The sequence below is a fragment of the Lolium perenne genome, chromosome 3 (assembly GCF_019359855.2).
Source record: "Lolium perenne isolate Kyuss_39 chromosome 3, Kyuss_2.0, whole genome shotgun sequence".
In the NCBI taxonomy this organism is placed as follows: Eukaryota; Viridiplantae; Streptophyta; class Magnoliopsida; order Poales; family Poaceae; genus Lolium; species Lolium perenne.
In genome coordinates, this window is record NC_067246.2 from 83,340,010 (window position 1) to 83,354,288 (window position 14,279).

The 14,279-nt window shown below is 48.7% G+C and overlaps 1 protein-coding gene across 1 annotated transcript; it reads left to right on the plus strand.

Moving 5' to 3' along the window:
- Positions 1-7,913: 7,913 nt before the first annotated feature.
- LOC127341772 (enoyl-CoA delta isomerase 2, peroxisomal-like) lies at positions 7,914-8,807 on the plus strand. Its single transcript, XM_051367705.1, has one exon. It carries the CDS (start codon positions 7,914-7,916, stop codon positions 8,634-8,636), a length of 723 nt encoding a protein of 240 aa, XP_051223665.1. The 3' UTR covers positions 8,637-8,807.
- The last annotated feature ends 5,472 nt before the right edge of the window (positions 8,808-14,279 follow it).

Here is a 14,279-nt window from a genome sequence, read left to right on the forward strand (position 1 = left end):
ACTAATGACTTATATATATGACACTACATATTTAAACGTGCGTAGGTTTCACTTTATTCTTCTCGTCATCAATATGCACATTGGAGAAGTTGAAGTCTTTGACTCACTAAGAAAAAATCGGAACTATACTTGTCTTGTTATTTAATGCTCAAAAGGTAATTTTAATTCTTATCGGTTTGTTTCGTTAATTTCCTGCTATGAACTAATTGATAACTCTTTTATGCATTTTCTTTTGTCGGGCAGCGTATGGGAAACTTTCATCAAGGAAGATAAGTCCCATGAATGTACACCGAAGTTGCGATGGCGTGCGAAAGTAAGTAGTACTACCTAGGTCCACACACCTTTAATTATCATACTTGACTATTGTTTGATTGAATTATATTCTTGTAAAGAAATGCCCGCAACAACCGAAAGGGATTGATCTCTGTGGATTCTACATTTGCGAGTACATCCACAGAATTGTCAGCGAGAGAATGAATAATGAAAGAAATAAAGATGTACGAAAACAATATTCACAAATTTGTTTTCTTATCATAAGTTGTGCTGAGTTTCAGTAATAGTTGTTTCATTGTGGTTTGAATATATATATATACACACACACATAGCTCATGTATTCATTTGTATCTTATTCTTTTATAGTTGGCAAGAAAGCGGAACAAGCTCTCAATCGATGACCGCTTCATAGCAATAGGCGAGGAATTGGCGGGATTTTTCCTTCGGGACGTCATACCACCATTCGCAGAGTTCCACTATGAATGAAGATGTACATGTTACATATATAGTTGACTCGAAGAGTACCACTATGCTACATGTAATAGACATATATAGAGTACGCCTCGGAGAGTACCACTATGCATGAAGATCGATCTTCATGCATAGTGCTACTTAATTTGCGATCTTATGCAATTACATGTGTGTTATATTATATGCACCAACTTGCTATGCATCATCTTGATCTTCATGTACTACCTAAACCCAAACGCGTTTCTGGTGCATCGACGCGATATGAAACAAACCGATATCCCTTAACCCCTCCAAAAACCCTAAAACTTCAATTCTCTACCGCGGTAGAGATTCGTGCAAATTCCCTGCCGCGGGTGGGAACCTTTGGTACCGGTTCGTATTACCAACCGGTACCAAAGCTCCTTGGCCCTGAGCTCTCCTGGTGGCCCACGTGGAGGCCCCATTTATACCGGTTCGTAAGCAACCGGTACGAAAGGGGGGGCCTTTAGTGCCGGATATTTTATACCGCACTAGTAGGAAAAGCCTCATCAGTGGCGCACTAAAAATGGATTCTGTGGCGCATGGGCGGTGCGCCACAGAAACGTCGCCACAAAAATAAGGTTTCTGTGGCGCACCGACCCATGCGCCACAGAATTAAGGTTTTTGTGGCGCACTGGTGCTTGGGTGCGCCACAGAAAAGCGTGCGCCACAGAATTGATTTTCAGTGCGCCACAGAACTTGCTTGTATTATACACGATTTTGTGCTGCCTGCTATACACATGCAGTTTATAGACAGCAATATACAGGTTATATACAACAACATATAGAAATATGCAGATATAATATAAATAGCATGTACATTGCACATATATAATGTAGAAATCATCATCACAGTACTTAGAGCCCGATCGAGATACATATATAGTGGCAAGTGTCAAATGTTTTGCATACAACTCTTAATTCATACAAAATTCACAATTTCGAGATACAAAGTAGTCTTCATCCGGTTCCTCCTTTGCTCCCTCCTCTCTACCCACCAGGCTCGCTTGCATCGTGGTCTTCATCCGGTTCCTACTATGATTAAAATGGAAGAAAGTGAGACCAACAAGTCCGATGCACAAGAGAAATGGCATAAATGCCTCATACATTGTTGGTCAACACAAGTCTTAACATTTAGGGATGGCGTAAGTGAGACCAAGTCCGATGCACAAGAGATTGATATTTGTGCTATCTTACCAGGCTCACTTACGCCACCCCCAAGTGTACGGTGACCAAACATTTTAATCATCGGCATTTTGAAAATACCAAAGCAAATGGAATGACAAAATAGAATAAATGCCTCATACATTGTTGGTCAACACAAATATTAACATTCCGGGATGGCGTAAGCGAGACCAAGTCTGATGCACAAGAGATTGATATTTGTGCTATCTTACCAGGCTCACTTACGCCACCCCAGAGTGTACGGGGACCAAACATTTTAAGCATCGGCATTTTGGAAATACCAAAGCAAATGGAATGACAAAATGGAATAAGTGCCTCATACATTGTTGGTCAACACAAATACTATGGTCAGAAACCATAGTTGCAGTATACGCCACAGTATACTTTGCAGAAGGGCCCCCTTTCCCCGGCCACCGTTCCGTGAACGGGTCCTTGACGAGACAACAACGCCGATCTGCCTCTCCGGCGCAGAACCACGGCAGTCCCAGCCGCCTCCCTTGTGGCCGTGTGTCCCGCGTCCTGCACTGTTCGCCTTCTTGCCCGGTGAACCAATAGACTGCTCGTTGGAATAAGGAAACCGATGACGGCTGGTCGCAAGATTAGATTGCGATCGGCCGTCATCGGCTTCCTTATTCCAACGATCAGTCTATTATTCACCGGGCAAGAAGGCGAAGAGTGCATGGCGTAGGAGACGCGGCCACAAGAGATGCGGTTGGGACTGGCGTGGTTCTGCGCCAGAGAGGCATGTCGGCGTTGTTGTCTCGTCAAAGACTCGTTCACGGAACGGCAGCCGGGGAAAGGGGGGCCCGTCTACAAAGTATATTGCGGAGTATAGGTGACCAAACATTCTAATCATCGGCACTGAAATGGAAGAAAGAGCCAAGTGGTATCTCAACTAGGTGCGCCACAAAAATAGCTTAATTTTGTGGCGCACTACTGAACAATGCGCCACAGAAATTATAGGGGGCCCACATCCTGCCACCACCAATTATTAGTGTAGGTATTTCTGTGGCACACATGGCGTGCTGCGCCACAGAAATAACTCTTTCTGTGGCGCACGTGCTTCGGTGCGCCACATAAGTAGTTGATTCTGTGGCGCACTTGTTCGGGTGCGCCACAGAACTAAGGTAACTTATATCATCGCCCGTGCCCTCCCCCACGCCTGTTCACCTCTCCCCTCTACCCTCTCCCCTTCCCTCTCCCCTCTCCCCTCTCCTCCGATCCGCCGCGCGCCGCCATGGTCGTCGCCATCGCCGTCGCCACCGCCTTCCTCCGCGAGGCCGCATGCCGCCATAGTCCTCCCATCCCCGCCACCTGCAGCACAAGCTGCCGCTACGGCGAGGAGGGGCCGCCGCGAGGAGGGGCCGCCGTCGCGTGAAGGTGGAGGAGCTGCCGCGTCCTCCTCCTCCACCGCTGCCGTCATCGTCAACCTCCTCCTCCACCCCTGTCGTCGGTGAACTCTCTCCCCTCCCCTCCCCTCCCCTCCCTCTTCCTCTCCCGCGCGAGCACAAAGTGCTCGACGAAATGCTCGTGTGCTGCTCTGGTTGTGCTGCTGTTGCTGTTGCTGTGCTAGCTGCTGTTGATGTTGATGTGCTACTGGATGCAATCTATCTATCTATCCTAGCTTGATGTCATTGTTGCTGCAGCTAGACGCATGCTCTGGTTGTGCTGTTGTTGCTGTTGATGTACTGGCTGTTGTTGCTGTTGATCTATCTATCCTAGCTTGTTGTCATTGTTGCTGCAGCTAGATGCATGCTCTTGCAGCTTCTCACCATTCCTGGTGAACTATACTGTTGCTATTGCTTGTGTGTCCATGCTCTAAATGGTCAAATGATCATCATGTGCTAGTGATTTACTTACTGGCTCATTGCTCATGGTTGATGTACCTCAGTAGTGGTTCTGGATGCATTGCTGCTGTTGCTCTGGATGCATTGCTGCTGTTGCTCTGGATGCATTGCTGCTGTTGCTCTGGATGCATTGCCCCTAATTGTTATTGATGAACCATGTGATGGTAATGATTCAATTTAATTCAATGATGTTAATTTGATTTCCATCCTTTGTTGGAAATAAATCCATGTCTGAACCTGTACAAGGTAATGAAGACTTGCTCACTTGGTATTGCTTGCTAGTTGGACATTTGGTTGGTTTTGATGCTACTGGTTCATTTAAATGCATGAAATGCTACTATGGTATGCTACTGTGGTATCCTTGTGAAGAAAATGATGGATTCTTGTGAGCTTATGGTATGCTACTATGCTACTGTGGTATCCTTGTGAAGATTTACTTGATGGATTGTTGTGAGCTTATGGTATGCTACTATGCTTATAATGCTCTGATTAGTGGGGATGCTTACTGGATCATGTGCATATAGTTCATATAGTTCCCTAAAAAGAAAGAATGCTGCCTGGCCAGATGCTTGATGTCTTGGCTCAGCCAATGATGCAAAGGCTGAGGCAAAAACTTGGATAAGAACAGATACTAAAATGTGTGATTTAAATGGAATGCTTATGATGGTATACTAAAATAGAGATATTCACAGTAGGGAATCATGTAAATGAATGCCACTGTGGTATCCTTTGAAGAAAATGGACTGTTTCTAATGGTTTTAAAAGGCTAGGTGGTGCTAGGTGATTAAGTTGGCTACCAAGACTTGTCTCATCTGGTTAGCTGGGATATGCTATGTGTTGTTGCTTGTTTAGGCATATCTATCACTTACTGGATTTACTGGTTCTTGATTGGCCTCTCTTTTGCCAGCATCACTTGGTCTATATACCAAGTGATGAATAATCCCTTTGGAGCATCTGCTCCATGCATGCTATGTGTGTTTGAGCATCTTGACTTATGTCACCATGGTTGCTGGTTTGGTGGTGTTTTGAACTCAACTGAGTAATGATAAATTTCTATTTCTTGTTGGCTTTGATGAAAATAGAGATATCCACAGTAGGGGATCATGTAAATGAATACCACTGTGGTATCCTTTGAAGAAAAAGGACTGTTTCTGATGGTTTTAAAAGGCTAGGTGGTGCTAGGTGATTAAGTTGGCTACCAAGACTTGTCTCATCTGGTTAGCTGGGATATGCTATGTGTTGTTGCTTGTTTAGGCATATCTATCACTTACTGGATTTACTGGTTCTTGATTGGCTTCTCTTTTGCCAGCATCACTTGGTCTATATACCAAGTGATGAATAATCCCTTTGGAGCATCTGCTCCATGCATGCTATGTGTGTTTGAGCATCTTGACTTATGTCACCATGGTTGCTGGTTTGGTGGTGTTTTTGTACTTGCCGATGATTAGATGGTTGGTCGATATCACTCGTACACTCGGGGGTGGAGCAAGTGAGCCTGGTGTGATGGCACAAATATCAATATCTTGTGCATCCTACCTGGCCTCACTTACTCCATCCCTGGATGTTAATATTTGTTTCGACAAACAAAGTATGAGGCATTCCATTTAGTTCATACTAGCTACTTCTTAATTGCATTGGCCTTTCTTCCATTCTAGTGCCGATGATTAAATTGTTTGGTCACTTGTACACTCTGGGGTGGGGCCACTGAGCCTGGTGCGATGGCACAAATATCAATCTCTTGTGCATCCTACCTGGCCTCGCTGACCCCATCCCTGAATGTTAATATTTCTTTCGACCAACAAAGTATGAGGCATATGATATCTAGCAAGGTGCGCCACAAAATAACATTCTGTGGCGCATTTTTAGTGGTGCGCCACAGAACTAAGCTCCGCCTATAAGGTTTTTCCTACTAGTGTCGGTTGCTCAACCGGTACGAATGCCCCTCTGGAACCGGTATTGATGAGAGGTTTTCTACTGACCACCCCACGGTACCACGCCTTCGTGGAGAGGTCCAGCCTCGAGAAGGCGGAGAAAAGCGTGTTCCTGTTCCTGGCCCGCGTCGCCACAACCACCACCACCGGCACCACTAGCCACCTGCGACATGCATGATGTGTACATGCGATGGTACTTTGACACAACGTCCAACCTGGTGTACGACGTCGATCACAGCTTCCTGGTCATCGGCCTCCCCGAGATGAGATGCGCGAGGGCGTGCTGCATTTGGGAAGACAGCCGGCTGAACATCGATTATTGAGAAGAGAAAAGTGTGGTATAAGAGAACAAAGAAGAACCAGGAAAGGAAACAAATCATATACGTACTACTATTTGGTAAGTGTGATTTTATTTGATTTAGTCCTTTTTTTGAAGGAGATTTGATGTGGTCCTTAGTCAGCGCTACTGAGGGAAGACAGAAATCAATGAAAGGAAACAAATCAATACAATTTGATAACAGTGTGATTTGATTTGATACGGCCATTAATTAGCGCTAAGGGGAAAGAGAGGATGTCTCCTCACGTGAAAAGCAATCTAACGGCGAGGGTATATGCTGGGATATTGGATGGATGGGATGCTTTCAATGACGACCATCAAATGAGTTGAGTGTCAAACGACCAACTCTAATTTAATAGTAAAGATGATTCCAACAAAAGTACCTTGTGTATAATAGAAATAAAAATATTTAAATATAAGTAGAACCTAAATACACGTTAATAGTGGAGCCTCCGTTTTCAGTTTTCCCGCTTTAATGATATAAGTAAGTCCTAGACGATAGCACAAGCTCTAGCTTTTTTTAAGAAAAAAAAACTCTTTGGTAAATTTATCAATCGAGACTTTCGAATGTCACTCGTTCGATGCAACAAATCATCATAGACAGCCTATTTTTATTTCCTAATTTAATTTTTCCACGTGGGATCTTTCCAGGGTTGTTTTGAACAGTTCACTTACAAGGGTTTATCGAAAATTTTGTTCACTCTCCCTGGAGTTACTACTCATCTTCCAGTTACTACCATAGGCACTCACTTCGTCTGAGTGAGTGTATTCAGCATTTATGATACTACACTAGTATGACTGGGTTCATTTAACATGTAGTTTTAAAATATTAATTTGACATCATATACGAGTTGTTACTTTTTTATATAGAATTGGTCTAATTTAAAATTGACTAGTGAGGAAATTTATAAGTTAACTTATTTTTGAAAGGGTGTACCAATTCAACATCGAGTCACGTAGCTCATTGTCACTGGATGCTAATGTTAAGGAAATTCGTAATCAGCTCGATCGACTTGGGACTAGCGATTAACCAGAATTCAGACGATTAGTAGATTTAATCGGTCATCTATTTATTGGTGTAACCTATAAAAAGTTAACACTTAAAACACATGTATATAAGAAAGAAATAATATATGACCCTTTAGATGTTGACTCTACTCTTTTAGTGCTCAAAAGCCCATAAAAATATGTATGCTTCTCCTTCTAAACTAATGTTCAAGGTCACGAGCGACTGAGGAGCCACTAGCCACCACCATGTTTCTTCCTTTTTATTTTACTCATCTAATATTTAAAGTTTCTCTTCTCCCACCACATACACAAGGTACGAATCTTCTAGCACCTCAACCACCTACCCTAAGGAAGGCAGCCTCAAGCTCCTGGACGATCTCCTTAAGGCAGTCAAGCTCCTGTATTCGAGGTCTGGTCGGCAACAACGAGGAACTGGTCGGTGACGGCAAGGAATTGGTTGGTGATGGCGGGAATCGATTGGGAGCCTCGCAAACCTATTTGATTTGGGCGGGGTAGCGGCTTCAGCGCGCGTGTCTGCGATGATGCATTCGCGTCTTAAATTTAGATTAGCGTCCGAGTGGACAATTCAATCACTATGCGTCCAACCACTGGACCGAGGGCTGATCTAAATTTTGACTGCAAAGATCACCATGCGATGTTACCTCCGGCCGGTTAAAGAAGCCCTAAAAGGCTAAAAGGAACGCCGCGCGGCTCTCTCCCGCAATTTTTACCCCATGAAATTGTTTGGGCAGTTGATTTGAGTCGGCTGATGAAGATGCCCTAAAAGGCTAAAAGGGACGCCGTGCGGCTCTCTGGCGTCATCCCCCACCCACCCCGCCCCAAATGGACATGGCGAACATGTGCATAGTGGAGAAGCACGGCCGCGTCCACCTCATCACCCTCACCGGCGCCGGCGAGCACCGCCTGGGCCCGGCCCTCATCTCCGCCCTCCGCTCCGCCGTGGCCACCGTCCGCGCCTCTCCCGGCGCCGGCGCCCTCGTCCTGGCCGCCGAAGGCAAGTACTTCTCCAACGGCTTCGACCAAGCCTGGGCGCGCACGGTCCCACTCCACCTCCACGCCTCCATGAGAGGAGCCTTCCGCGGCCTGTTGGCGGACCTCATCGCGCTGCCCATGCCCACCGTGGCCGCCGTCACTGGCCACGCAGCTGCCGCCGGCTGCGTGCTGGCCCTTGCCCACGACGCCGTCGTCATGCGCGCCTCCCGCGGGTTCCTCTACATGAGCGAGGTCGACGCCGGCCTCAAGATGGCCGATTTCTTCGGGGAGGTGCTCCGGCAGAAGGTCCCCGACGCGGCGGCCAGGCGGGACATGATCCTCAGAGGGGACAAGATGACGGCGGCGGAAGGGGTGCGGCGGGGCGTGGTGGACGCGGCCGTGGACGGCGGCGTCGAGGACGTGGTGGCCGCGGCCGTGGCGGCGGCCGAGGGGCTCGCGGCGAGGGGGTGGGACGGGGAGGTCGTGGCCGAGATCAGGAAGGCCATGTGGCCCGCCGTGTGGGGCAAGGTCAAGGATTACGGCGCCGCCGAGGCGGCGCGGCCGCGGCTGTAGGATTGCTCTGCGTCTACGACGTGCTGAACTCCACTTAGGAACTGAATAATCGAGAGGAATTGCTTGCCGCAATCTGGCCAAAGAACTCCACTGTTGGCATCCTTTGTTTTCGGTGAAGTGTGGCAAATTGTAAAAACCCCATTGTTTCTCTGAAAGAGCTTCTTGCTGCTAGATCGATGTACTTCCTGATTGCTCTACGTTGTTGTAGTTCTCCTGTCAGCTTGCATACCACTATCGGCGTTTAGTTTCGCTCAACATAGTTTCTTCTGAAGAACTGCACATTTCCTTGTCATTGAGCTCATCAAACTGAATCCCCTTTGGACATGTATGGAGGTGAGTGACCCTCATTACCCGTAGAAATAGCAGTGGTTTTCATATCATATTATCAAGGAGAAAGTTGGTTAGTAGAAAGTGACTTGATTGAATGCGAGGATCGAAAAAAATAATCACTATCAGGACTTTTTCTTTTCTTTCCAACCCGGCTGGCCTCTTTTCCAACAAAGTTCACTACAAACATCAATTAAAGGGTAGAAAAGGAAAGAAAGGGATAGCGAGCTGGGGCACTAGTAGAGAACCAGCTTAGAGTGCTCCATCTCGAAACATCCCCTAAGAGCATCTTCAGTCGCGTCCTCAAACCGTCTCCTAAAGTGAATTTGGGGTGCGTCGGATAAAAAAGTTCCCAGCCACGTCCTTTAAAGACGTTTTTTGTCCAGCGCGGCCCGATACGGTCTCCGGCGTCCTGAACCCGTCCCCGCTACACAGGAGACGCTCCGGAGACACCGGACACACCGAAAAGCGACAGACGCGTCAGCGGCACATTGAATTTTAACCTAACCGTCGCCTACCTCGCGACGAAAGTTATTGGCGCGTAGCAACGGTGCAGTTCCCGCAGAGGCGCAGTGAACCGTCTCGTCGCGCTAGCTCTGCGTGTCGGCGTTAATGAGCGCCACCGCTCCCCCGCCTCCCTCCGGCCTATAAAAAGGGTCGCCTCTCATCGTCCCTCTCACACACAAACCCTAACGCCTCTCTCCCCAACCCTAGCCGCCACCATCTCAAGAGTCGACACCATGGCTGGTAGAGGCGCAGGCCGAGCTCGCGACTGTGGTCGTGGTCGTGGCCGCGGCGGAGCTACACGCTCGCCGTCGCCTGCGACGCCGTCGTCTTCATAGTCGTACATGCAGGACGAGGAGGGGCCCGTGCTGATCGAGTTCGTCGTCGTCCTCATGGGCGACCCACACGCCATCCAGAGGCTGCCGGACACTTTCGCCGACTTCGTCGCCGGCGACGGGCGCCCGGGCTCGCTGCATCTGCGGAGGGCTGCCTGCGGCTACTGCCGGTGGATCGTCGACGTGATCTACGACGCGCGCGGCAAGATGTACCTCCATATCGGCTGGGAGAGATTCGCGCACTACCACCGCCTCCAAGCCGGCTTCGTGCTCGTGTTCTCCTACTTTGGCGAGAGGGACATGAGCGTCAAGGTGTTCGACGAGGCGCGTTGCCGCCGGCACTACCACGGCGACAGTGCCGAGGAGAACGACGACTGACGAGTGTTGTTTCTTCGCAGCGAAAATATGCACGGAGGTTTCTGGTTGTTCTTCCTCGGAAGAACCAACAGGGGCACCCTCAGCAGCTGGATTTTCTAGTTTGGGTGATTGGGTTTGCTCTCGAGTGTTCTTTCATGGCAGCGAACACACGAAACCTTCGATGCCCGACCTAGTTAGGTTTAGTTACTTTGCAATATTTATATTTGTGTCAATCATGGTTCAAACTATGTATTAGTTTGTGGAAAACCATGTTCCAAATTATGTCTTCGCGTAAACCTTGTTCTCAATTATGTATTAGTTTGTGGAATGTTTCTTCTCTTTATTGAAATAAAAATGCAAAAAAAACAAAAAAAAAAATTTAATGTTTGGGGGCGGCGTTTGGGCACGCGGCTGGGGAGCGACATCCTCTAAACTCGGCACGAACGAAACACGTCCCCAAACGCTCAATCGGGACCCGACTGGAGATGCTCTAAGAGGCAAAAAAAAAAAAAAAAACTACTACTACCACCTAAACTCGGGGATACACAAGTTCAACTCCACATCTGGTATCAGATGGTTTTTGTCTGTTTCAAGTATTGCTAACGGTTAGAGCATCACTAGCAGAGCCCGTATTCGTCCGAACCGAAAACGCAGAGTTCGGTCTCCTGAACGGTTCAGTTTTGATGGTTTTAGTGACGGCGCAGATTAGAAACCAAACTCGCGAACTGAAAACTGAAAGTCAAACGTCGCGGGAAAATTTGTTGCGACGATCTTGCGAACTTGAACCCATTTTTGCTCCGATCGAGCTACATTCGTCAATAATTTACATATAACTAGCCAAATTACGCCTCCGATCGAGCTACATTCGTTAATTTCATACCTAAAACTACTAGATTAGGCCCCGGATTGTTACCGGGGCAGTTCTTGCGGCGGCGGAGGGTTTATTTCGTGCCGGCGACACCTATGCGACGACGAGTGCGGCCACGTCGAACGTCGCCGCCTCCGCCGAGCTCCCGCAGATGAGTGGCGGCCCGCCTGCGTCGTCGTCGTCGTTTCCATCACCGCGTGGGGGAAGCGCCGGCAGCGGAGGGCTGCACGAGTTGGCGGGAGGGCCTCCTCGGCTTCTCCTTCGCGCGCCTCCTCACGCGCTGCCCAGCGCGCGAAAGCACGCGGCCACTTCCGTGCCGGCCGCTTCCAAGCGTCGTCGGAGCGCACCCGCCTCGCGCGCTCCGCCTCCGACCATACACCCGGCGAACGCGGAGCTGGCTTCCCGCCGCCGATTCGGCCCCCTCCCCTACCTACGCGCCTTGCGCGGCCCATTGCGGACAAGGGGGTGGTGGCGGCAGCGGCGGCAGAATTGCTCGCCGGAGAAGAGGGGGAGCGGTGGCGGCGGAAGTGGTAGCGGCGGAGGGGTGTAGGGTTTAGAAACCGAACTCCCCTCCGCGGCCCCTTTTAATATGGAGCGGCCACCGAGTTTCTCGGGCCCTCGAACTCGATTTACGGGCCAAGCCACGAGTTCGGGCTCCGTTCTAACCCAGTTTCGACCCGAACCCGTATTTCCGCTGGATTTTTTCGGTTTCCGCCAGTTTTACGGGTACTCATAGAGATGCTCTTAGGGACAGAACCGAGATGATTGGTGGCAAACTGCAGACCCCTGTTAGAGTTGTATTTGTATTGCCTTCGTATACCATACAAACTCTGTGTATTGGATACGGTTTTGATGTACTCCTATACCCCTATATATTAACATGTAACCCGTACTAGCTCCACGTACGGTTCAACCCTAATTTCCACATGGTATCAGAGCAGCCTTCTCCCTTCTAGCTGTCTCTCTCTCGGCGACCCACGCCGCCCGCCGCCGCCATTGGCCGGTGCAGGACCCGACAACCACGATCAAAACTTCTCTCCGGCCGCCTCACGCCGCCGGGAGCCAGAAACACCACAACCAAACCAAAAACCAAATCAAAACCCTCTCCGATCGTCATCTGATCGTGATCCAGAAAACCAAAACCCAAAACCAAGAAAAACCTAGATCGATTTTTTCCTCTGCCCGGCCGCCGCTGTTTGCCGCCGTGAAGCACCACATCCCACACACAACCAATGGCCTCGTCTTCGTCTGCCACTGCCGCCGCAAACCTTGCGGCCGCCCTTGGCTCGCCGCCTACTGAGAAGCTCACCCGCCAGAACCATCTGTTCTGGAAAACTCAAGTCCTCCCGGCCCTTCGTGGTGCTCAAGTCCTCGGTCTGCTAGTTGGATGTGATGCTGCTCCCTCCTACCCCCTTGATGTTGAAGACAGTGTGCTGCAGAAGTCCACTGTTCCCAATGAAGCCTACGCTGTGTGGCTTGCCCGAGATCAAACTGTCCTGAGCTATCTGGTGAAAGGGCTCGATGTTGATCTCCTCTCTCATGTTGTTGGTCTCGAATCTGCTCATCAAGCCTGGACAACCATTGAAGGTCTGTTTACCTCTCAGTCTCGCTCTCGCGTGAATATGCTCCGAGGTGCCCTTGCCAATACCAAGAAATTAGAGCTGACAGTGCCGCAGTTTATCTCCAAGATGCGCGGTTTTGCGTCTGAGCTTGCCGCCGCCGGGAAAACAGTTGATGATGATGAGTTAAAAGGATACATATTAGGAGGACTTCAGGGGCCTTATACCCCCTTTGTTGCATCAATGAACGCCACACCCAACACCACCCTCACGGACATGTGTGCTCAGCTCCAAGCGTTCGATGATCGTGAGGTACTGCTAGCTGAGTCCAGCCAGATTAATCCTGTCTTTCAGACTTCTGCAAACATAGCTGCTCGTGGAGGTCCTCCGCCTCGTTCAGAGGAGCCACGCCGTGATGGTGGAGGATACAGAGATGATGGTGGTTACCGTGATGGTGGCTACCGTGACCGCCGTGAAGACTACCGTCGTGATGATCGTGGAGGAGGATACCGTGATCGTCGAGATGATCGCGGAAATTGGAGACGTGATGATCGTGATCGTGGCAACTACAGGCGTGATGATCGCCGTGATGTTCAGCGCCGTGATGGTGCAGGTGGTGGCCGCGGTCGTGATGATCGTGGTGCACCCAAGGGAGGTCGTGGTCGAGGCCGGACCCCCACACGTTTTGTTGATACCACATGCCAAATCTGCACCAAGTATGGTCACCCTGCAAATGAGTGTTGGTGGCGCTACTCTGATCGTGATGATGATGATGATGACCGCCGCAATGACCGTGACCGTGCTGAAAAAGGAGCCTATGGCGTTGATACCAATTGGTATATGGACACTGGCGCCACTGATCATATCACTGGGCAGCTGAACAAGCTACACACTCATGATGATTATCGAGGTCGCGATCAAGTTCACAATGCAGGTGGTACAGGTATGGCAATACAGCATATTGGTAGATCAACATTGCATACACCTCATAGTTCTCTTCAATTAAATAACATTCTTCATGTTCCTAGTGCCACCAAAAATCTCTTATCTGCTCATAAAATCACTCTAGACAATGATGCCTTTATTGAAATTCACCCATTTTTCTTTTTGATAAAGGACCAGGCCACCAAGCAAATAATGTTTAGAGGTCCATGTCATGGCGGCTTATATCCTCTTGTGCCCACTACTGCTGGCTCTGACAAGCATGCTTTCATCACCATCAAGCCGTCTTCATCCACTTGGCATCGTCGTCTAGGTCATCCGTCGTCCTTCATTGTTCAGCAAGTTCTTAGGAAGAATAATCTCCAATATTCCCCAGAAATAAATCCCTATGTGTGTGATCCTTGTCAACAAGCAAAAAGTCATCAGTTGCCATACCCCACTTCTACTAGTGTATCCACTGTTTCATTGGAACAAGTGTTTTCTGATGTATGGGGCCCTGCTCCAGTTTCTGTTGGCAAACACAAATATTATGTAAGCTTTATTGATGACTATAGTAAGTTTACATGGATATATTTGATTAAGCAAAAGAGTGATGTGTATCAAGTCTTTCTTAACTTTCAGCAACTTGTTGAGAGAAAATTTGGTTGCATAATTATCACTATGCAAACTGATTGGGGTGGTGAGTATGAGAAACTTCATGGGTTCTTTCAGAAAATTGGCATTACACATCATGTCTCTTGTCCACATGCTC